General features: G+C 45.3%; 1 protein-coding gene across 7 annotated transcripts in view; it reads right to left on the reverse strand.

Moving 5' to 3' along the window:
* NTRK3 (neurotrophic receptor tyrosine kinase 3) overlaps positions 1-23,634 on the reverse strand; it is a 376,727-nt gene that overhangs the window by 131,594 nt on the left and 221,499 nt on the right. For all 7 annotated transcript variants that reach the window (XM_081291778.1, XM_081291779.1, XM_081291777.1 and 4 more), the window contains one exon: positions 22,576-22,764. In XM_081291778.1, the coding sequence (XP_081147904.1) occupies positions 22,576-22,764 (189 nt within the window). The remainder of the gene's footprint in view (positions 1-22,575; positions 22,765-23,634) is intronic.

Genomic DNA, 23,634 nt, shown 5'->3' on the forward strand with positions numbered 1-23,634 from the left:
AGTTTTACTCATTAGCAACCAATTAAACAAAGACTGAAAATGCTTTACATAGGCCAATCGGTACACCACTGTGGGCTGCACATGACCCAGAGCCACTGGTTTGCAACCTCTACCTTATGGTAACCCTGCAAGATGCTATTTTGCAGATGAGAAGCTATATGGCTCACTTAAAGAATCACAGTTTATAAGTTATGGAGCTGGGGTTGGAACTAAAGTCTAGATTTTTCTACAAGGACATGCGACTCCCATCCACAGGGCTATATGTGGCACTTCCACTCCTCAGATTCATGCAGGAAAGAAAACATCATAGGATGCTTTTTTCTCCGAAACATAATCATGGACTCCTTTGTCCTAAAATTCACCAAACCTATCCAAACGAAAATACAGGATGTAGAAAGTAGGAGAAATCTTCCAAATGATCAGGCATGGGACTTGCCCCAAATTTCCTTCAAATCTAGAAGGCAAAGGCTATGTAATCCTCTTGTCCATTTCTTCTGGTCTCTGGCCTGTTCCTCATAACCAGTTCCCTTTTCATCCTGGTAATCTGGGGATCACCTTCACCATCTGGCCCACATGTCCTCACTACACCTCATAGCTCTCTCTAACGTCCCATTCCCTTTGTTTCTCTAACTGTTTTTTCCTAATAGGCAGTCCAAGTCCAGGACTCTGCTCTGGAACTTTCAATCTCCTCCAAACTTTCTCAATCTATATCAATCCATTATCAAGGCTCTAACCACCACCTCAATACTGATTTACAATATGAATATCTTGGGAAAATGAGGACAGTTTATGTTAAATAAATTGGTGGTTCTTTTTACAATTGGTAGCAGTTTCTATTGGTGAAAAAGACAAGGATGAGAAAAATAAAACTATATTTGCACTGAGAACAATGGTGCATGCCTGTAATCCCAGCAGCTTGGGAGGCTAAGGCAGGAGGATTGCAAGTTCAAGGTATCTCATCAACTTAGTGAGACCCTGCCTCAAACTAAAATTATATACAAAGGGCTGGGGATGTCATTCAGTGGTAATGTAATCCAAGCATCATTGGATTCAATCCTCAGTATCAAAAAAAATTAGTTAATTACAGAAACTATACTTGCTTTTGTAAATGACAAATAAGGTAATATTGAACATATTCATATATTACTAATAGATTTGAAATCTATGAGCAATATCATAAATCTATTGAGGAAGGGGAATTATTTTTAAGAATACACATTATATTTTTATCTGCCTCAGGTCCAATAACAGACCTTAAAAATGTAAGAGCAAAGTGTACTATTACCTCCAGTGCTGTGGGATTTACACACACCCACATCCACACGCACACACATAAAATATCAAAGAATTGTTATACAGGGAATAACCTGGGAAACCAACAGGTCTAAGTGTGCTACACACAGACACATTTCAATGTTCCCACATCACTCGCCTGATAGCACACCATGGGGTAATAGCAGTTACCTGGATCTGGCTTGCAGAATTTGCAGTTCAGATCTTGCCATCAAACAAAAGTCACACTTATACTATTGATGAAAGAAAAAAATCATCTTTTTTTGGAAAAGGTTCTTCTTTTGGTTCTTTTCTAATCCACGATTGTTGGGAAATATTCCTGTTCTCCAACATTGGCTTCAACAGTTTGGGACAAACAAGCACGGTCCACAGGTCACTGTAACTGTGTTCACACCCCAGAAGCCACTTCCACACCTTTACTTAGGCTGTCCCCTCTGCCTGCCCTCCCTCTTGCCTCTTGCTGCCTATAATTACTGCTCATCAGTAAGCATTCACCAACAGAAAGCTCAGTCTCCGGCTTGCTTTAAAAAAAAAAAAAATCAAACAGTTTAGCAGGGAACATATTAAAATGTGGCTCTATTCATAAGTCTATCAAGGACTTGCAAAATATGCATATTTCATATTGAACAGGAAGAGGTTAGATATATCTAAATTCAATATATTAAGGGACATTTGCTGTATTTGTATCTTTTCAGAACATTTAGAAATCATAATGAAATTCTCACTAATCTGATATTTTCTAGCGAAATCTACTCCTTGACCTTGGCAATGAGGTGACGGGCTGGGACTGGGTCGTAGTTAATGGTTAAGGCTGTGCAGCAGCCATAACTGAAGGTACACATGCCCATCAGCATGCACAATCACCAGCCACTGAACCACAGCAGCAGAGCAAGGCAGTGGCTTCTACATGGGACACATTTCCCCGGACAGGTTACTTGATGGAAGGGAAAGTGACTTACAAATGATGGCAAAGCAAATCTGCATAGTCAGATACCCCTGGGATAATCTGGTGGGGCAGAAGTATTCTCCTGACATTTGTAATTCCTTCTTCACTGTAACTAAGGCAAACTGCACTAATACTACTAATAGCTAGAAGTTAGCAATTGCTTCCTAGATGTAGGCAGCTGTTCCAAGCCCCTTCCATACGTTCCTTCATTTAACACTCAGAGAGACCTGAAGAGGCTCACAGAGACTTGGAGAGAAGCAGCAAATCCAGACTCCAATGTTCAAGTCCACAGAGCCCAACTTTACCCTGCCACCCCTACATCACCCACAAACCCCAGAAAATGGAATCCTGATGGAATGGGATATTCTAATGCTGCCATTTTGACAGAAGCAGCAATTTTGACATAGGGAAGCATATTAACACACCTAAAATGCAAATCTTTACACAACTGTCCTTATTATTCTAAAGTAATAGGAAACACTGACATTCTTACCCCACTCCTGACCCCTCCCTCTTGCTCACATCCCATTTCTCACCCTCACAATACTCTGACTCCAAACTTTGGCAATATTCCTTATTTGGAGGGAACCAGAAACAGCACGGATGTCACAGGCGAGGTGAGAATAAGAGGTGAGAATGAAGATTTGGGCCATTTGCTTAGATTATCATTACCAAAAAAAAAAAAAAAAGGTGTTTTTACAAATTCATATCAAAATAACCACATTAGGAAGACCAAATTTTTACTTATTTGCGACCCCAGCATACATTACAGCATCTAGAACTTAGCAGATGCTCAATATTTTAAAAATGCTGTCAATAATTGTACTGAACACCTCTCAATTTCAACAATTATTCTGAATCAAAGATATATATTTAAAAAAACAGCACCAATATCTTCCACGGTGCTTCTCACACTTTGATGTAAATCAGGATCACCCAGGGGCTTGTCAAATTCCTGAGACCCACACCCAGAGTTTCAGATTTGGGGGGTCAGAGTGAATTGCAGGAATTTGTACTTCTAACATGTTCCCACATGGTATTGCTGCTGGTGGTCTGGGGGCTACACTTTGAGAACCATCAACTTAATTCCACGGTCGATAGCTGAAACTGCATAGATAAGACATTTTAAAATCACTCACAGCCTCTTCCTTCAGGTCAGAGCATAACCAGGTGGGATGAGACCAGGGTGCCTTTCCTAGCACAGGGCTCTCCGCGCAGTGGGCCATCAGCCAGGGCTGGTTGATGAAATGCCTGAGGGTGAAAAACTACACACTCGGCGATGCTCTACCAACCAATTTTTCGCAGAAACAATGAAAGGCAAGAGGAGTCCCAATGTGCTGTTTGTCAACTGCAAGTCATGTGAAGTCATTTAAAAGTTGAGGAGTAGAAATGAATTCCCTTTGTAATCTGACTGCAGCAACAAGAAAGCTGCATGAGACTCAAACAGATGCTTCGCCCTAAGTTTGCTTCTTTCTAATACCATTAGGAACTCAGATGCTCTACTAAAAGATCCATCGAGCCCAAATTACATTTCAGATCATGTGTGAAGACTCCTGTAGCGGTGACTGGCTACAGAAAGCCAAAGGAAACATTAAAATAGTAACACTACCTTCCCACGAACCCAGAAGGCCAGAGTGCCTGAGCCCCTTGAAAGTTTACTAAAATAACAAAGAATCACTCCAAAGAGAAACAGTGATATTTTGAGGTTCTTAAAATTCGTAGAAGCATCAGAACAAACTGTACTTGATAAGGATGCCTTCTGGGTTCAACTGCAGAATTCCCCAAAGACGCTAAAAACAATTTCTGCAGCAATTACAGTAGCACCTGAGACAGACTGTTCACCTTTGTCAGACATTCCTTATTAAATGGCCCAGACAAAATCAGCTTCTTTGGGGGAAATGAAAAGATTGCATTTCCACTTACAGGTTCGGAAGAAGTGAGAAACATTACGAGACAATAGCCATCAGCCTCGTCCCTTTCCTTCCTCCAAATACTTACGTGGCTCAAAGTCACTGTATGTGTTTGGCCCTAAATCTTCTCATCTATAGAATGAAGACATCAGTCTCCATGGGTCTTGTAGGTCTTGTTCAAACTAAAACAAAACACACCACACACACACACACACACACACACACACACACACACACACGCTTCTAGATTCCATAAGGAAGTTAAGAGAGAATTAAAGAGCAGAAAAGGAAAAATTTTGCTTTCCACTAAGTCTTATTGCTAGAATAATTTTGGGTCCAAGATTGAAAGGCAAAAATACAAGCGGGGATCATTATAAAACCAAGCCCAGGAAAGACTTCCTCTTGGGTTGCTACTCTCCAACAGAGCAGAAAACACAGGCTCTTCAAATATTTGAAAAACACATGCTTCTGGGATCCTGCATCACTCTCCTGCAACATGGGAGCGGGTTCCTTGTTGGAATGAGGTCTCTGTTCCTCCTCCTTACGAGCTCAGAGAGTTTCTTGCATTTTTCTTTCTTTCTTTTTTTTTTCCTAAAGCAAAACTCAGGGGTCTATCTATGTTTAGAACTGTGCACGACAAATCAAGAAATAAATTCCTAAGTGGAAGGATAGAAACGCAAGTCTCAAAATCCAGGCAAACCTCCATTTTTATAAGCCTGGGAAGACAATATAAATAAATCAGAAGGAGCGGAACCTGCTGGCAGTGATCACTGAGTGTCTCTCATTTTCTAAATACCGTTGCTTGTGCTGAAAGGTATATTCAGTGAAGGTTTCATCTCTCTCCTTTCTGGAACAGGGGTTTTCCATATCTGCTTGAAACTGTCCCTAAATTCAAAGAGAATGGCCTACTTCATTTGACCTTTTTTATTAGAATACTGATGGCTTCTTTACCTCTCAATTCATTTATTTCTGAGAAACATTAACAGCCCCAACTGTAGTAAACAGGGACTTGACTTAATTAAGTGCAAATCCTATGAAGAAATTCAAAATTACTGTTCAAGAAGCTGTACTATTTCATGTACTCCCTCTGCCCCAGGAGTTCTTCTGGGGTCAGCCCTGACCTCCAACCCTGTTGTCCAAAGCCTTGCCCCCTCTCTGTCCGGCTACTGACAGGGCCTTTTCCAACTCTGCCTGTCCAAATTCTCCACGGCTTTCTAGCGCAAACACTTCCTCCCTCATTCAAGCCTCTGCCCTTCTAATTTAAACAAGCCATCTCTCTCTAAGCACACTTGGTCCTTCAGTCGCAGGTCTCTGCATTATGCTTATATCACCGGGAACTATTTATGGGTCCATCTCCCCAGCTGGGGTGTATGGACCCCACCATGCAGGGACAAGCCCACTCTGTGTATCTCTCTCAGCAACCAACTCTGCATCATAGTGGTTGCTCCATAATTAGAAGCTCTGTGTAAAAATCATCCTTTGTACTCATTCTTCTCCCACACTGTGTTTACTTTGAAGCTGGCATTATAACAGAGGACAAAGAGTGCATCTTGGTGCACCTCTGCAATGGCACTAATGTGAATACCACCCAGCCATGCACATGCAATCACTATAAAGTATCTTCCCCAAGCTGCATGCAGTGGCGCACACCTATAATCCCAGTGACTTGGGAGGATGAGGCAGGAGAACCCCAAGTTGGAGGCCAGCCTCTTCAACTTAACAAGATCTCATATCAAAATAAAAAAATCAAAAAGACTGGGACTGTGGCTCAGTCACAAAGCACCCCGGGATTCAACCCCCCAGTACCAAAAGTAAAATGAAATCACAATAAAACAGTTGCATCATTTTTAATGACATGAGATAAAGGCCTATGATATGCTTGTTACAAAATGATAAATTCAGACTATAAAAGTGTAGTCAGAATATGGTCTCATTTTTGCTCATTGTTCATGAGTGTTTTGGTGTAAGCATGGCTGTGTGTATTATTTGCTTGCAAGTATACCTATCTATGTAAGGTGAAAAGACTGGAAGACAATACAACAAAATGCTCATAGCCTTCATCTCTGGGTGATATTTGGTATGATTCTTATTCTCTTCTTTTTACCTTTCTGTACTTCCCCAAAAATATTTACAAAGAGCATGTATTACTTTGGAAGCACAGACAAATGTTAGCTCTCGATTGTTTGTGTATGTGTTTTCTTAAGAGTCATCAAGAGGCAAACCAAAGTTGTGAGTCCCAGATCACCATGGACAAAGGGCAAAATTCTAAATACTTAATCCCAGCAGTAAACACTTGGGGAGACTCATGAGGGATCCCTAAGGTGCCTGGCTCGCTCGGATATGTGGGGACAAGCCATGGATAGTTCTGCTAAGGACCAGGAATGTAAATTTGCACTGTGAACTCTTCCTAAGAAGAAACCTTCTGAGGAATGTTTTCCTGGACCACAGAGCTGGAGCTATTTGGGTCACTTTGCTGAAAACAAGAGGAAAGAATGAGCTTAGCTCCTGTTTCAGAAAGAGGCCATGCTCCCTGGCAGCCCCTTCTCCAGCTGGGCACAGCAGGGCACGCCCCCTCCCAGGGGCCTCTCTTTCAATGCCTCTCGCCATTCACATTCCAACAATGTAAAATGACGGATACTTTTAATACAAGAGACCTGTCATTTATTTATTAGCTGGGGACAGGCTCTGCAGCCAGGAAGGATGCATTATAAATCAACTCCTTTCTCAGCCATTAAAAATTAATACAGTTCATAATGTAGAACGTCAGTAATTTCTTTATTAGAGCAGAGTGTAATTTTTTTCCCTTTTCTTCCAGGTTTTGGTTTTACTTCCCCCCTTCCTGGAGAAGACTGTTCTCTCTAATGACTGGCTGGGTATAAAGTACCCCAGGGAAGTGGGGAGATAGCCTTTCAGACAGAGGGTAAAATAGAAGAGTAGAAGATATGAAAAAAAAAAGAGCTGGCTGATTTCCCCTTAGCAATATGGTACCACTGTACCTCCCCTTTTGCCTCCTGGAGGCTCACTTACAACACCCCTCATTTGTTTCTGATGCACCCTGTATTTAAGGTCTCTGCTAGATTAGAGAAAAAAATATGGCGGACATTTTTAGGTATGTTGAAAGGTCTCTGTGTATTATCTGCTGATGGCCCCCCTCACAGAGTGGCTCTCAATAGCTTTTCTTCTGTCTCTGAATTAACCAGGAGAAACATGGGCTGGAGCCCAGCCCCAGACCAGAAGTGGTGCATACAGCTCCCACTTTAGACCTGGGGATGCAGGGATGCAGACAAGGTGGTGCCCCTGTATGCCAAAGGCTGCTGAGCTGGGAAGGCTTCCATTTGTTTTTTCCCCAAGTGGCTCCTCTAAGAAAAGTGACAGCTTAGAATAGGGAAGAGAGCAACTTAGAATCTATGGTATCTCTGTCCCACCTTAAAATACTGAGGGGATTACAGTGGTTGGTTCAGCCAAGTGAACCTTCTCAAGGGATGTGTGTGAAGGGGAGAGGACCCTTACACACCCCAACACACACCCCCGCCACCTGGCTTGGGGTGGGGGTCTTGTGCAGGTGAACATCATGGCCCAGGCACAAGCCACCAAAGTTAATCTGCCGAATCAGACATGACTGAGTTAAAGCTCCTAAGTAACAAATCCCCACAAATCCCCAAGCACATATTTAAAATCTATTTTCAGAATTACACTGAGCATAATTCAACCAATCAATGAGCCATTAGGAGTTTAGTCCCAACACTTCTTCATTACCAGTGGCATCAGGGCTGCCCAGCTCAGCAGGACCGAGCACCAGGAGGTGGTGGATCACCAGCAATTCCTGGTCTGGGGACAGAAGCTAATGCCATTCCTGGGAAGGGTCTGGCCATAATCTGGGTGATGCATTAAGCTATGTAACCACCAGGAAAGGAGACTTGGCCAAGAAAGAGGACAAGGTGGCTCTAAGGACTTTGGTTCTTCTTCCAGGTGGCTCCTGCACCTCCTCCGGTGCTTGTCTCTAGTGGGACCTTACTTCTGAGAGACCTGATTTCTGGACCTCTGAAACACTAATTGACCTCCTGGGCTGGGAGTGAGGAGGAGGTTGGCTCCATGGGAGACACAGAGGTGCCGGAGAGGGACCACCTTCTGCTGCTTTCCTGAAGGGTCATCTGAGCTAGCATCTGTCAGAAATCTCCAGAGATCTTCCTTGATCTCCCATGGGAGCACAGGTGAAGCAGAGGTTGGAGAACAGTGAGTGGGTAGCTGGAGCCACTAGAAGAGACTTTTTCTTATAAGCTCCTGAGTCTGCAAACTGGCTCTGCCTTTCACCAGCAAGTGTCCTTGAGCAAGTCCCTCAACTTTTCCAAGTTCCTAGAGAACTCCTCATCTGCAAAGTGGAGACCATGACACTTATATTACAGGATGCTTTAAGGGGACAGAGAAAGATTACATAAGAAGAGAGGGTGGTGAGCTCCGTTGCATCCTAGTTTGGTCATTTCCTAGCTGTGAGACTCCAGCATGCCTAAATCATTCCTGCTGCCTCAGTTCCTCACCTATGGAATGGGGCAAGCAGTAGTATCTGCCGCAGGTGATTTTTGTGAGGATTAACCAATTTATTAATTTTCTTAAACTCTCTCAGCACATATTGTTAATGTACTTTAAGTTCAGAGTCTGGCCCTCCATACGTATTCAATAAAAGAAGGTATTTTTCCTCTTCTTTTCACTAATCCCCTTCTGACCCTGTCTTCACCCATCCACTCCTATTCTCACCCACTGTCAAGGAACTATACCCAAGGATAACAAAGCTGCCCCCAGGAACTCGCCTGGCTTACTCAACCAGCTAGCCAGATCCAACAGGAACAAATGCACAGATTTTTCTTCACCTGGGCACACGAGCATAGCCCTGAAATATGCCACAATTCACCAGACCAGACTAGGGATGACCACCACTGCAAATCACCAGCTTGCTCTAAGAGGAGACACGCAAGGAGTAAAATCTACATGGGATCCATGTTCTCATCTTTCTTCTACCATTATACCCAAGAGGCTCCTGCTCACTCCTAGATACAAGAGCAATGGTATTTGTAAGGCAGGAAGTTGGGTGAGTGTATAGAGAACTGGAGTGGCAGGCACTGCCATCTCCAGCAGCTGTTTCCCCTTTCTTGCTATCAGAACCCTGATTCTGTGGGTTCACTACCCTCCTCATAGCCATATGCCCCAGGGAAAGTGAGTTTCATATGAGGTTCCAGGAGAGACTCTTGGGAAGTCAAAAGTGCTTATAGTAATTCCATTCTCCTTAGGAGTGTCTGGTTTAGGAACAAACATATAATGTAATTCCAGCCAATAAGACAAGAGAGAAAGATTGCTGGGGGCAACCAACAAAAAGACACAACACTGTGCTGCCCTTGGTCTGTGTATCTGTTTGCAATGTTTGGAGCTTCTGCAACCATCTTGTAATCAGGTGGTGAGTTAGCCTGGTGGCAAAGCAAAACAAAGAAAAATAGAGGCAAGACAATCCCAAGAAAGCAGAGCTAGAGTTCTGGAATACTCCACAATGAGCTCCTCAATGTGTCTAACTTGTGTGATTATCAATTTTTTTTTTCTTATTTAAGCCCAGTGGGTCAGGATTGTCTGATATTTTCAGACAAGGGCTCAGAGGCAGAGAGTTTGCCTAGCGTGCTCAAGGTTCTAGGTTAAATCTGCAGCACAGGAAAAAAAAACCCTCAAAATCATTTAATCCTTTTAGACAAAAGGATCTCAACTGATATACTCAGTGTCCAACACATGAGATGTGCACAGATACAAACAAGATGTGCACAGATACAAACAAGAGATGGGCATGGAAGCCCTAACTATAGAGGAACACGTATAGGCACACACCTAGGAAAATCACTGTACTGCGCCTTGGCAGGTGTATGGGAGAGCAGGGGAGATTGGTTTCAAAAAAATAAATTTGGCTGCCAAGGGGGGATGGTAAAACAAAGAATCAAACAAAGAAATCCTCCACGGATCTCTCTCCCACCCTGTAGTTGAGCCCCCAGCTTTTCAGTTTCATTAACCCAAAAGGAAATTGGCCTGGGCCCTCTGCTCATCTGCATCGATCATTTCCTGACAACCAACATATTACAGTTCCTATTCCTAAGAATATCTTTGTGGCTGTGGGTCTGGGTGATAAAATGCTATTGCTTAGGGTTGTGGGAAAAGAAGTCGCTGGAGGGAAGAATTCTTATCTTTTCAGAAATAACTCTAAGCTTTGTATCATACTTTTTTTGGGTACCATCAAACTGATCTTCCCCAGTAGCATGTTTACAAAAGTCGGAACGATAGTTGTAAAAATATAGTCAAACGAGAATAATCGAATATGTAAAATGTACACAAGTCGAAGAGAGTCTTTTCAAATTCTCATACCAGTTGCTCTCAAAAGCTACCGGCCAAGGGGAGGAGAAGGGGCTTGGGAGCAGGAAAGATGGTGGAATGAGATGGACATCATTACCCTACGTACATGTATGACTGTATGTATGGTGTGACGCAACATCATGGACAACCACAGAAATGTAAAGTTGTAGTGCAATTGTGTACAATGAATCAAAATGCATTCTGCTGTCATATATACCTAATTAGAATAAATAAATAAATTATTTAAAAAAAAACTACTGGCCATGGTGACTACCTTTTCTTACCTCAAATCTACAGAGGGCAGATGCCCAAAGTCATGTGCTGGCTGGCCTGGCAGGAGGAACAAGTCTCTAGGACCACCCACGCTCATGTCATTTTCTGTATTAATGGATCTATGCACATTTTGTATCTGTGCACATTTTCTGTAGTAAAGATCTGCTGTAACCAAGCGTTTGGTTCACACTCTCAGCTGCTAGACCCTGTCCTGGCCCAGCCCAGTCCATGCCAATAACACCATGTTCTCTTAAAATAAAGACATGCATTGACCTTCCACAGAATGGTCTGGAGACTGTGACTTTGGGAAGGCAGGTGCATCCTGGGTGTGCTGGGTGTGTACTCCCCTGTAAGAGCGGCTCCCTGAGATTCCAATCCGCCTAGAAATGAGGCATGCAGTAAAAATCTGGCTATGATCAGCATCTCCGGATCTAGGGGTTTAGAAGTGTTAGGAGCACCTGCAAGAGCTTCTAGGCAGAAAGCAACATGCAAAGACCCCTGATACACTTGAACAAAGGGCACTTGGTGCTCTGCCAGAAATCCTGAAGAATGCCACACCCCAACCCTGGGTGTTCCCATGGAATGCAGCCACTTCCTGTCCCTCCTAGAGGCTTGGGAATACATGTAACAGTGCCTGTGCCAAAGGGGGTCTGGCCCCATCTGGGCACCATCAGACTGAGCCACCCCATCTGCTGTGGAGGTGACAACAGAACCCTGAACCCCAGGACGGCCCAAGATGTGATCCACCAAACATCTACCTCCACAGAGATGCTAACGGGTGAGCCTCAAAATCAGGTGGCGCGAGGCATTTGGGAAATGCTATAGATCCAAGGTCCCTGCTGGAAAGCCAGGATGGCTTTAGCACTCAAGGCTCGCAGAATTCCCATAGTCAGAAATGTACTTAATCCAGTTTTCCCAAACTTATTGACCATGGAATATTTGAGGGAGTGAGGGAAGAAATGCCTATTAACACTCCTTAATGCACAGTTTGGGAAACACTGAACTAGAGGCAGCAGGAGGAGAAGACTGAAGGACATCTGGACTCTTGGCTTCTTGGCCAAGAGAAGGGCAGAGCTCTGGTGTTCAGCCATCGGCCATCAGTACAAGGGGAAGGAGAAGCTCCCGGCCTCCTGGGCACATCTGCCTCCTCCCTCCCACGGGGAGAATGTCTCATGTTCAGGAGACAGAGATGATGACTGTTTTCTCTTGGACAAGGACTTCTGGAAAGAGAATACTAACAGGGGCCACCACTAGTGACAGGAGCCCCCTGCTGTCCTTAAGTTAAGGCAGGATCTTTTTCCCTTTTCCTGCTTTTTAACCTATGCCCCTAAAGTAGGAATTTCAGTCTCCTTGGAGACATGGGAAGTCACCCCCAGTGTCCTTTCCTCAGTCCCTATTCTTGGCTCCTACCTGCGAGAAGAGAGTAATTACCAGAAGGTAAGACAGACAGAGCTCTCCATCTGCCATCACAGTTCTTTTCTGGGTAGGATTCAGCAAGAATCAGGAGACTCCCTGTGGGTGGTCTTCCTGGGGGCTTCTAAACTCTGACTCACAAAACAGGAGGCAGGAACCTCTGTGGCAACTGGATGGAAGCACACCTGCTCAGAAGACCAGCATCGGGTCTGTGTGTCCTAAGTTCAAGGCTTGGGAAGGGCTTAACCCATTCTGGCTTTAAGTCTAAGCAACCTTCTTCAGCCCAGCAAATAAAGACCATCTTTTGATTCCTATTTGCCCCCTGTATATGACTCGGCTGGTTCAGCATTCTCACCCCTTGAAACTCCAACGCAGACTGGATGCCCGAATCCAAGCGAGGGAGAAAAGAGTAAACGCATCTCCAGGAAACCTTGAGCTGGAGAGGATCTCAGGAGGAGAGTTTATCTTCTCACTCCTTGAAAATAAGACCGAGGCCAAACATGCCAGGAAGACGAGGAGTTCTTTTGTTTCTAGGGCTCTGGGCAGCAAGCAGAGGACCTACTTCATCTCCCTCTCGCTTCCCCCTCCTGGGCACAGCTTCTGCCGGGCTCACGTTCCACCACGAGGTGACATTGCTCCAGCCTGGCTGGGGGTTCTTATCATTCTTCACCTTCCACCATGAAGCACATGCTTATCCCCCAAGTACTTTTTTTAGCCAATTACTGTGTATTTACAGTGAGCATAATTATACCTAATTACTTAATTAGCATGACTGCATGCAGCTACTAACTTTGAGTATGTGATTATAGCAGTGAAGCGCAGAACAGATGAGGTCATGGTAATCAACAGGAAAGCAGGTTGCATTGGCCTCGGGGAGATGGACGTGAACCTGTCCCCTTGAACATTCTGGTTACAGCACTAAAGTGCATCTCGGGAATGCTGAGGGTTTTCAGATAATTCAGGGGAAACAGCATTGTTTGATTTTTTTTTTCCTTCCTAGAATGGGAAACAACGTCAAAGTGCCATGCTTGGATTGTACCAACATTTGGGGCATTCAGAAGTCCGTGTCCAGCAGATGTCCATCTCTCGGGGCTGAGACTCTCAAAATAAGCTTGTGAGCATTTTTTAGCTCAAGCCTGTGGGCTGGAGGCTTCCTCCCTCAGCTCCTAAGATATCCCTTGCTGGCAACATCCAGATTTTTCCAGAAACAGAGAAAATTGGTAATGTGTTAAGAGCAATCCTTCCCTTCAGAGACCTTGGGCTTACCAAAACTGGCATTATAGGAGTCTCAGGAATCTGCTACTTACCCTAATTGGATCTTAGAAAAAGGATCAAAGAAAAGTCAGAGGGGACAATCCTAACTTATATACTGTGAAACCTGTGCCAAGAAAGCTGGGCCTAGAGATATCCAACTGGTAAAAGACACTGAAGCTAGATGTCATGGTTACCTCCACCTAGATCCAGCCTAGGCCTCCCCTGAAGGGGACTGTCAAGGTCCAGCCAGCAGAATAAAAGAGGAGCCTGCCAGAGTCCACCACTTCCACATGGGTCCTATTTCTCTCCCACGTCACATCTAGCCAATGCTGCCTCCTACATTGACCGTGGGGAGCAAAGGGCAGCTCCCAGTATGCCAGACTTCTTTTCTCGGCTGTACACCCCAAGAAGCTCCAGACCAGCCCTGTGACCAGACCGCTTCTCGCCAACAGGCAAGTCCACCTGGAAACTGTGCTGGAGAAAAACCGAGGAGGGCTTACTTTGCAACAGTGGGGCAGTTGTTGCCGTTGCCTCTGCTACTGATTCCAGGAGAGGCCCACGCCTCCCAGACAAAGGAGCCCATTTTCCATATTTCATCTGCAAGTCTATTATGCTGAGCTAAGTGGCTGGGAATAAACACCCATCATTACCCTGCACTAAGCAATGTTTGTTAGTATAGAAGGTGACAGAAATCTATATCATGCCGATGCACTATTAATACTGCATTACACACACAGGCTCTGTGCTCCCCTTCGCAGCTGGAAAACCAGCCTCAGCAGTTCCTCTTCCAGAAAAGGCAAGTTCCATGACTAATTGGCCCAGAAAAGGAGGAGGAGACCAGCCACTCACCACAGATCCCAGCTGGAAAGAGAAGGTCCACAGGCCTCGTATCTCTGGGTCTAGTTATCTATATGGAAGTTCTTGCCTCATGGGTTGATAGTTTGGGGTGGGAGCATGTGTCAAACAGTTGCCCCAAAGAAAGAGAGTGAGGGGTAGTGTAGCTGATCAGGTGCAAGGAAAAATCAGTTTCCTGCTCTAGCCCTAGGACCTGGCACTTATAAGGGTCCTGTGGGTGTTTGTTGACTGATTAAAGAAATGAAGGACAAAAGAGAATTGGAGGGAACAAAGAGAGATGGGGTTTTAACAGACTCATGAGAGTGACGGGCTAGGAAGACCCCAGGATGGATTTACCAGGTGAGCCGCAGAGGCTCTGTGATGGATCTAGGGAAACAAGATGAAAGGGTCACCACCAAGGAGGGGCCAAAGGTTGAAAGCACACCTGCCCTTCAAAGTGTAGAGACTCCTGAAGAACAACAAATGACACTGGGGAAAGAGAAGGCATCAGCAGGACTTCAGGTCAAAGCAAAGAGGAACAGGGTCCAGGTGCCTGAAAACGTAAGGGCGACTGCGGGCTTGAGGTTGGCACCATGGAGAATCACTCAAATGAGCTGTGTTTTAAAGGTGTTGAAGATATGGACACACTGGTCAGTAAATCAAAGTGCCAGTTGTGTCATGAACATGACTATTGGTCTTTGGCCAGTGACAGAGTTTCTTCACTATTAATCTATGTGCATATCCAATAAGAATTACTTAACTATCAGTTTCTGGGATTGTTAAGAGCAGAAAAAGAAAAAGAAAAAAAAAAAAGAAAGATTTCTGTAGTCACACATAACACACTTGAGAAAGTACACCAAGAAGGGGGCGTGGACCCACAAGGGCCAGGAGATCGCAGGACAGGAGCTGAGCAGTGGAGACCAGTCTAAGATGGAATGGAAAGGGTCTGCCTTGGTACAGGCACATGTTCTTTTTTTTTTTTTTTTTTTTTTTTTTAAAGAGAGAGGGGAGAGAGAGAGAATTTTTAATATTTATTTTTTAGTTCTCGGCGGACACAACATCTTTGTTGGTATGTGGTGCTGAGGATCGAACCCGGGCCGCACGCATGCCAGGCGAGCGTGCTACCGCTTGAGCCACATCCCCAGCCCATAGGCACATGTTCTTAACAGAGGATCCAGCAATCCACATACCCAGGTATTTATGCAGTGAGATGAAAACTATGTCCACACAAAACCTGTATGTGGGTCTTTAGCAGCTGTATTCATAATTGCCCCAAGTAGGAGGCAACCAAGCTGTCTGTCATGGGTTGAGTTGTGTCCTTTTCAAAAAATGATGTTGAAGCCTTAATTCTCAGTGCCTTAGAATACCAACTTAATTGGAAACAGGGTAACCGCAGGTGTAACTAGTAAAATCAAGAGGCGGTCAGACTGGAGTAGGCTGGGCTCCCTATTCCCAAATGCCTGGTGTTCTTCTGAGAAGACAGACATGTGGAGACAAGATCAGAGTGATGCAGCTGCAAGGCAAGGACACAAAGATGGCTGGCCACACCAGGAAGATGCAAGAAAGGATTCTCCCTAGAGCCTTCAGAGGAACATGACTCTGTTGACACCCTGATTTCAGACGTAGAGCCCCCTTCAGGGGAAGCATAGCCTGGATCTGGGTGAAGGTAACGATGACATTTAGCTTTAGTGTGCCCAGCTTTCTTGGCAGAGTTTCACAGAGTTCCTACAGCTGCCCTGTCTAGGGTCCTTTGTTATAGCAGCTGTAGGAAACTAATATCACATCCCTTGGTAGGAGAAGGGATAACAAGCGATGGCACACCATTCAGCGGAGGATAACTTAAAAAGACATAGGCTGTCAAAGTTGTGAAAAGAAATGGAACACCCTTAAGTGCCTATTGCTCAACGAAAGAAGCCAATCTGAAAAGAGTACCTACTGCATGATTCCAACTACATGCCACGTGGGAAAACACATCATAAATTGTGAAGACAGAAGATCATGGTGAACAGTTATGGGTGGTTTGTGAAAAGGCGGAATGCAGGGGATTTCTGTCCAGAGCAGTGACTGTTCTATGCAGTACAATATTGTGGATTCATGCCATTACAAACCAAGCAACACAGACAGCCAACCCTACAGTAAACTCTGGGCTCTGGTTAACAAGAGTATTTCCGTAATAGTTTGCCAGTTATAACTAATGTCACATACTAATCAAGATTTTAATAACAGAGAGAACTATGGTAACAAGTGGCAACAGAAGTGGAGCATAAGGGGACTCTACTTTCAGCTCAGTTTATCTGTAAACATAAACTTGTTGTAAGATAAAATATGACCTAAACACCAGGACCAGTATTGCCTTAACTTAAGGGCATGGATTTGTTGGAGAATTCAGGCAATATAAGTGCCAACAGCCAGACCAAGGATGACCCAGCCATGAGAATATAGGATCATCAGTCAATCTTGAACACATTATGCAGAAGCCACCCTTACCCTGGAAATGAGGAAAAGTCAGTTTCCATAACACACACACACACACACACACACACACACACACGTGCATTTTTATTCCTCAACAGGCTACCTCCCCGAGTTCAAGAGGTGTATGAGGGAATGTGGAGAGGCTCTGAAATTCTAGGCAATGTGATTTAATGGAAAAGAATAGATGCTGGGGTCAGCAGGTCTGGGTTTATCTCTCAAACTCTATCTTTATGGCTATATGATCTGGAACAAGTCACTGAAGCCCACTGAGCCTCAGTTTCTTTATCTGTAAAAAGGGGGTAACAGGCGCTCCCTCAGAGAGTCAGTTAAAGATCATATAAGATAAGAAACATGAAATGCTAGTGCAATGCTTGGTTAAGAGAGGCAATCTTTCCTTCTCTGTCTATCTCTAGAAAGCCTGGGACATGGAGCCATCTGTGTTAGTCAGCTTGCAATCACTACTGCAAATACCTGAGATAATCAATTTATGAAAAGAGTTACTCAGACTCACAGTTTGAGAAGATCTAGTTCATGATCAGGCAAAACCCACTGCCTGAATTTTGACCTCTGATGGGGTGCTGGATAACATCGATGGTAAACCCATGGTGGGATTAAACCCTCACCTTATGGTCAGGGAGCAAAAGAGAACAAAGAAGGGACCAGGGTCCCACAACCCCCTTCAAGGGCATGTCCCCAATGACCTGATGCCCTTCCGCTAGGCCCCACCTCTTAGAGCTTCTATCACCTGGTGATCAAGCCTCCAACCCAGGGGACTGTAGGGAACATTCAAGGATTCAGACATCATCTGACCCCGTTAGTTAGCCTCTTCTTTAATCCCAATCCCATGCTGTATTTTCTGTAGAAACAGAAAATAAAGAATTATGATACATAATGGCTACTTCTAGGAATAAATACCAAATCAGATTTGGGAAATAGGACACACATATTTGAGAACTGGCAGAGTGACCTAGGATCTGGTTAAAAGTCACTCCTGACTATACATGGCACTGACTGTAAGCCATGGGTTAGAAAGAAGGAAGGAAAAGGCATGTAGGGATGGGCTAGGAAGGATCCCAAGAGGCTGGAAATGAGGCAGGTTTTAAAGGATGAATAGGGTGTAGAAAGGAAGAAACGGGAGTGGGGATGTGGTGTGGAAGACAGGATGTCATTTGAAAGCAGAGATCACACTATGATAGTAGCTGGGGGTGTGGGATGGGGATCTGGGAAGAGGCAGCAGTGGACAGTTGAAAGATAAATGCACAAGACCTTGAGAAGGGCTCAAAGGGTGCAAGGGGGTACTGTCCCCATTTTGAGGAGCAGCTATGTTGGCTATGAGGGTCCTTGTTCCCCATTGTTTTCAGAGCCCAGAAGAAGATCCAATACGAATTCTCAACATGGATTGAATAGATGAAAGAAGAAAAGTCAAGGGCTGGGGTTGTGGCTCAGCGGCAGAGCGCTCACCTAGCACGTGCGAGGCCCTGGGTTCGATTCTCAGCACCACAAAAATAAATAAATAAAATAAAGGTATTGTGCCCAACTACAAATAAAAAATAAATATGTTTTTAAAAATATGAAAGAAAGAAAAGTCAGCACAGCCTAAGTGACCCATTGTTACCAAGGATGAAAACCTCAAAGGAACATGGTCCAGTTCTGCAAAGAGAGCAACATAAAGAGTGGAAGGCTTCCAGGGGAGCAGAACTCGGGGAGAAGCTGCAGGTCAGGGAGCCTCAGAGGTTTACAGTGAGCAGAAGGAGCCAACAGACCCAACCTCAGGGGGAAGGAAGAAAAGAAGTGGGAGGACCAGGATGGGGAGCTGACCCTTTGAAAGTGGAGGTACAGTGAACAAAGGTAGATGTCCTCACCTGAAGACAGAAGAAAGGAGGGAGGGAAGGGAGACACGGGTTACCTCCCCTCGATGGCCTCAGCTTTCTCAATCAAGAGAATGGGTACCTAGGGACAGCCTTTTAGAAATCCAAGACACCCTCCAACCACCCTATGAGGAAGAACAAAAGCACAATTCCTAAGATGTCAGCCGGCCTTATAGCCACGAACAACTGTTCTGCAGCCCAGAACTGTCACCAGGCTGACCAAGGCAACCAAGGGAACAGACCTTCTCCCTCCTCCCCCGTGGCCCATCTGGACAGGTCCCTCGGTGTGTCATCCTAGGACCCTCAGCTGGGCGGGAAGGCAGGCTGTGTCTATTCCCTGATGCATTTGAGAACCAGGAGGCTTTACATAAATAATGAGGGTGGCCTTATTTGGTTTATACGTGGGCACACATAGTCAAGTAGGTGCATCTTCATTCTAAATTCCTGGAAAGGCTGAATAACTTCAGAATAAAGACAATGCCGAATGCAGAGCCATTGTTGGGAACACAGGCGGGGGACGCAAGCATCTGATAAGGGATTGTACCAGGTGATCTCCAGACATCCTTACAGCCTGACATGTAATGACAAGTGTCATGGACCAGATTGAAGATAGATAGAAAGGGAGGAGCATGAAGAGGACCCGCATCCTAATCACAGCTCACCATTCGTGATAAACACACAAGTGCAGACAGAAAGCTGCTTTGTGCACAATCCAGAACTGAGGAGACGGGAGAAACGAAGCCTGAAGTCAGCGAGCACCAAGTTCCCACAGTTCCTCCCCATACTATGCATTTTACAAGGGGATTAAGTAAGGGACTCAGATCAGGAGAGCCCAGAGATCCACGATGTGAGCATTTTCCTCTTAATACCTCAAGTCTTGCCATCCTCCCAAGGAGTGACCCCAGCTTTGTCTGCACCACTGCAGACATTCCCTGCTCATTTTATGTGCCAAGGCACATGTGGCTTTAATTATTGATGGCAGTGTCTCATCACACACAGGGATGTGTCTCAGAGTCAGTTCCCTCAATCGGTGAAGCCTCGATAATCAGAGGCCAGCTGCATCTGAGCCAGTGAATCTCCGCTGAGGGCTGGCCAGGGCGCTCCCTGTCCCCGTCTGCGTAAGTCACCGTGGATTAGCAGAGGGAGGATTGGCCACACACATTTACAACGCTCCTGCACAGTGTTCATCATGCCCCACATGCTATGTGAAAAACAATTAGAGCCATCCACTGTCTACTGATAGGGCTAGATGCATCGCTGCCCTCAAAAGGTACTTCCCTCATGGCAGAAGGCTTTGACACTCTGGAGTCATCGCAAGACGCTGTCTGCTCCCCCCATCTTTCAAATCTCCATCAATAAACCTGCTTCTCCTGCATTTTCACTGACCTCTTCCTGCTTACACAGAAGGATGTCCGGATCCCTCCAAAGGCCACTGTGAAGCACACACCCAGAGAGCTCTAGGCGGAAGGCTCTTCCAGGTTTTCCTGGTACTGTGGCTCCTTGGCTAAGTACTGTGTCCTGACATCAAAGGACTCTCACCAGATCCCACAGCTCTCTCCATGGCTCTCAAGTTCCCACAGAGACAATAACTCTGATGGTCCAAAGGGAACTTCTCTAAAATGTGCCAGATTCCTCCCATCCAGAAATGTTGCCAATAACCTGAACTCAGGAGCTGCGGTGAGCAGAGATGACACTGTGATCGTATTCTGAACTGGAAACCCAGAGATCCCACCAATGGGAATGCAGGTGATCCTCATTATTCACAGATTCTGTGCTTACAAATTCCTCTGCTCTTTAAAGTTTATTTGCAATCCTAAAACCAGTATTTGAGGTGCTTTCACGTGGGTCATGCCCAAAGTGGCAAAAAAATTTGAGTTATGCTCTGGGCACATTTCCAGCTGAGGCTGACCAAGGCCACATTCTGCCTTCCTTCTAAAAAAAAATATGTATTTAAATTGGCAAATAAAAATTATACATAGTTATCACTTATGACACATTGTTTTGAAATTCTTATTTCAGTTTTCATGCTATAAACAAGTATCTTTTTTGTGGTCTCTTCCAGGCCACATTTTTTTTTTTTTACATTTTGGGGTTTTTTTGTTTGTTAATTTTGTTCTTTAAGATGGCTGCCAAGCATGGTTCTATACTGTCTTGTATTCCTAAACACAGGATGAGTCTCACAGAGGAATAGGTAAGTTTTGAACAGTCATGAGTTATAGCTGTTGGCCATTGAGTTCAATGTTAATGAGTCCACAAAGCATCTTAAATAAGGCCTCTTTAAATGGAAACACACATACAACACACTACAGCAAGGTTATGTATTAACTGGCTGATAAAACGTGACCAGAGGCTCACAGGATCCTCATACTGTATCTCCCCTAGGAAAAATGGTTCAGTGTTCTCTGATTCACTGTTTGCAGTGACTTTACAGAAAAGAACTACCTCAAATAATGAAAATCAACTATATATACTCAACAGAGCAACAGCTAAGTCTCTGTTCAAATATCAGTAGCATCCTAGAAAACTCAGTATCTGCCCTAGGAGGAGCTAGGACCACGCTACCATCATAGGATGGCCACTCCCAGGCCAGGCCAGGAATAAGTCTGATCTGAGACAAGAGCTTTAGCCAAAGGAACCATTCTTTGCACTGTTTCCCACCGCTTATCTGAAATACAGGTGTCTTTCTTCCCTGCTTAACCCAGACACCAGCTATCCTTCCTCCGACACTGACGGGGAGCCTTTGATAAACTCTGAGGCAGACTGAGGAGGATACTCAATGTTGGGAGGCAAATGATGACCTTATGTTGACTCAAGCCTAGTCTCTCCCATGGTGGAGACCCTCTTACGAAAAATCAGAGCTAGAGAAATGGAAGCGAAGGCTGATGAGGTTTCCAAATGTCCAGGCTGGTACAGGAAGACCCAGCAGGAGCAGCAAGGGCCCTGTGAGTTCAGAGTGTGGCCCAGATGCAGAGAGCTCAGCCCAGAGGATGAGCAAAAGCAGAATTCACCTCTTCCTAGGCCTACCCTGGGACTGACTGACAAGAGAGCTCACTGCAGGCAGCCTGGGGCAGGAACCAGGATCTCACAGCCTCCTAGACCTTCAGAATTCCTGTCCACAAGGTAAGGCCTAAACCTAGCTGATCACTTGGGTCTCTTCCCGCTCTCACGTAGTCACTGGTGTCTGTGCTGTCCAGGGGCCTCTGCATGCTCTCTTGAAGCAGTGGATTGTTTCCGGGGACAGGAGCAGTGGAAGGGAAGGGGTGTGCATTGGTGTTGCTGGAGTTGGACGTGGAGACCCAGCAAAGGGAACACTGCTGGGCGGAGGGATAAGACACTGCAGCTCTAAGGGGTTAAGGGGGACCTAGCAGGGCTGAGGAGAAATGTAAAGAAAGGGGCTGGAATGAACAGGAGGTCAGAGATGAGGAGGAAGCAGGTGGCCTAAGTCCTCTGGTCTGCGATGGGGAGGTGAGGGTTGCTGTGCTCCAGTTCTCAGAGAGTGAGCATTCGGAGTACTGGAGGGGCAGCTAAGTGCTCACCTGCCCTTCATTCCCTTCCCCTCTAGGGGAGGCCCAGGTGGAGGCCCTAATGACCTCGGGGGCTGTTATGTGGACAGTCAGGTTTTGTGCTCTAATTATACAAGCCAGGTCTACAGAGAAGACCAGCCTTATTTGTGTCTGCGCCTTACTGGGAACACCTCTCCCTAGTCAGGTGAAGAAAAGTGGGAACCAGATTCAACCCGACAGCCCTCCCTTCCCCAGGGAATCTGCCCAATGGCTATCTTTCAAGTTTTGAGACAAATAGGGAGGGTCTGTTTGGGGGACATTGGCAGGTGGCAGGTCATCCCAGAAGGTTCCAGAACCCCAGCTACATGGTCTGTTGCCACACCGCCCTTCCCACCCAAGAAGGGACAGAATTCTATTTCAGTACTTACACGTGTCTGGCTTGTGGCAGTTATGTCCCTGACGGAAGTACTGAGGATTCTCAATGACTGGAATGCGGGTCATGCCGATGACAACCGTGTCGGGCCCGGCGTCCAGCGATGAGGGTGTGGTGATGCCATGGTTGATGTGGTGCAATGGGCTGGCGGAGTCCTCTTCACCACTGATGACAGCCACAGGACCTGCACACACCACAGGAGACATGGGAGCCTGGTGAGGTCACACCCAGTCATTCTTAGCCCTGCCCACCAAGCCCTCAGTATTTCTCCCACTACAGTCTCCTTAAGAGCAAAGTCCTTTAGGAGAGTACACTTCCTCCGAATGTGCTGGATTCTGAATTGAGAGAATCCTACCCAAATTCTCTTAGGAATGAGCCATCCATTAACCATGGAAATAGCTGCAAAATAAAAGTATATCAAAATGACTGTGATATAAATTATCTTCACTTCTTCCCAAATCCAAATGAGTTCAAAATAATACAAGTTTAAAATCAGCTTCTTTATTTATGTAGCAATAACAGGATTTAAAAAAAAAATGATGTAGCAGTAGTTTGTACCCTGCCCCTCCTTTACTTGGGAGCTTTAGAAACTGACAACACTGGGTTCCACCCCAAAAAGATGTGATTCAATTGGTCTGGGGATGCGACCTGGCATCAAGATTGCAAAAGCGCTCCAGGTAAGTCCCAAGCACAGCAAGGATTGAGAACCTCTGATTAAGGGGTGCAATCCCAGAGGAGTGGAACGGGTCTCCCCATTCTCTGCCACAACCCTCCCTCATTCACAGGTAGAGACCAGTATAAACCTGGGTCTAACCTGAGTCAGGTTTCACTCATGACATTCACAAGGCTCCGCTGCTATTAGCCTCCTGGTGGCTGGCTCAGCTATCCCCCTCTTAACAGATTCATACTGCCCCAATGGCTTCAAAGAACATCCTGTGCATCCCCACCAATCCTAGCTCTGCCATTTTGTAGCCCAAAGAAGAAACCCAGTGAATAAGGTTCACTTACAAGCGCAAGTTGACAAAGATAATTAACACTGCAGTTGTAGCAGAAC

This window comes from Spermophilus citellus (genome assembly GCF_964194105.1).
Source record: "Spermophilus citellus genome assembly, chromosome: 4".
NCBI classification, from domain to species: domain Eukaryota; kingdom Metazoa; phylum Chordata; class Mammalia; order Rodentia; family Sciuridae; genus Spermophilus; species Spermophilus citellus.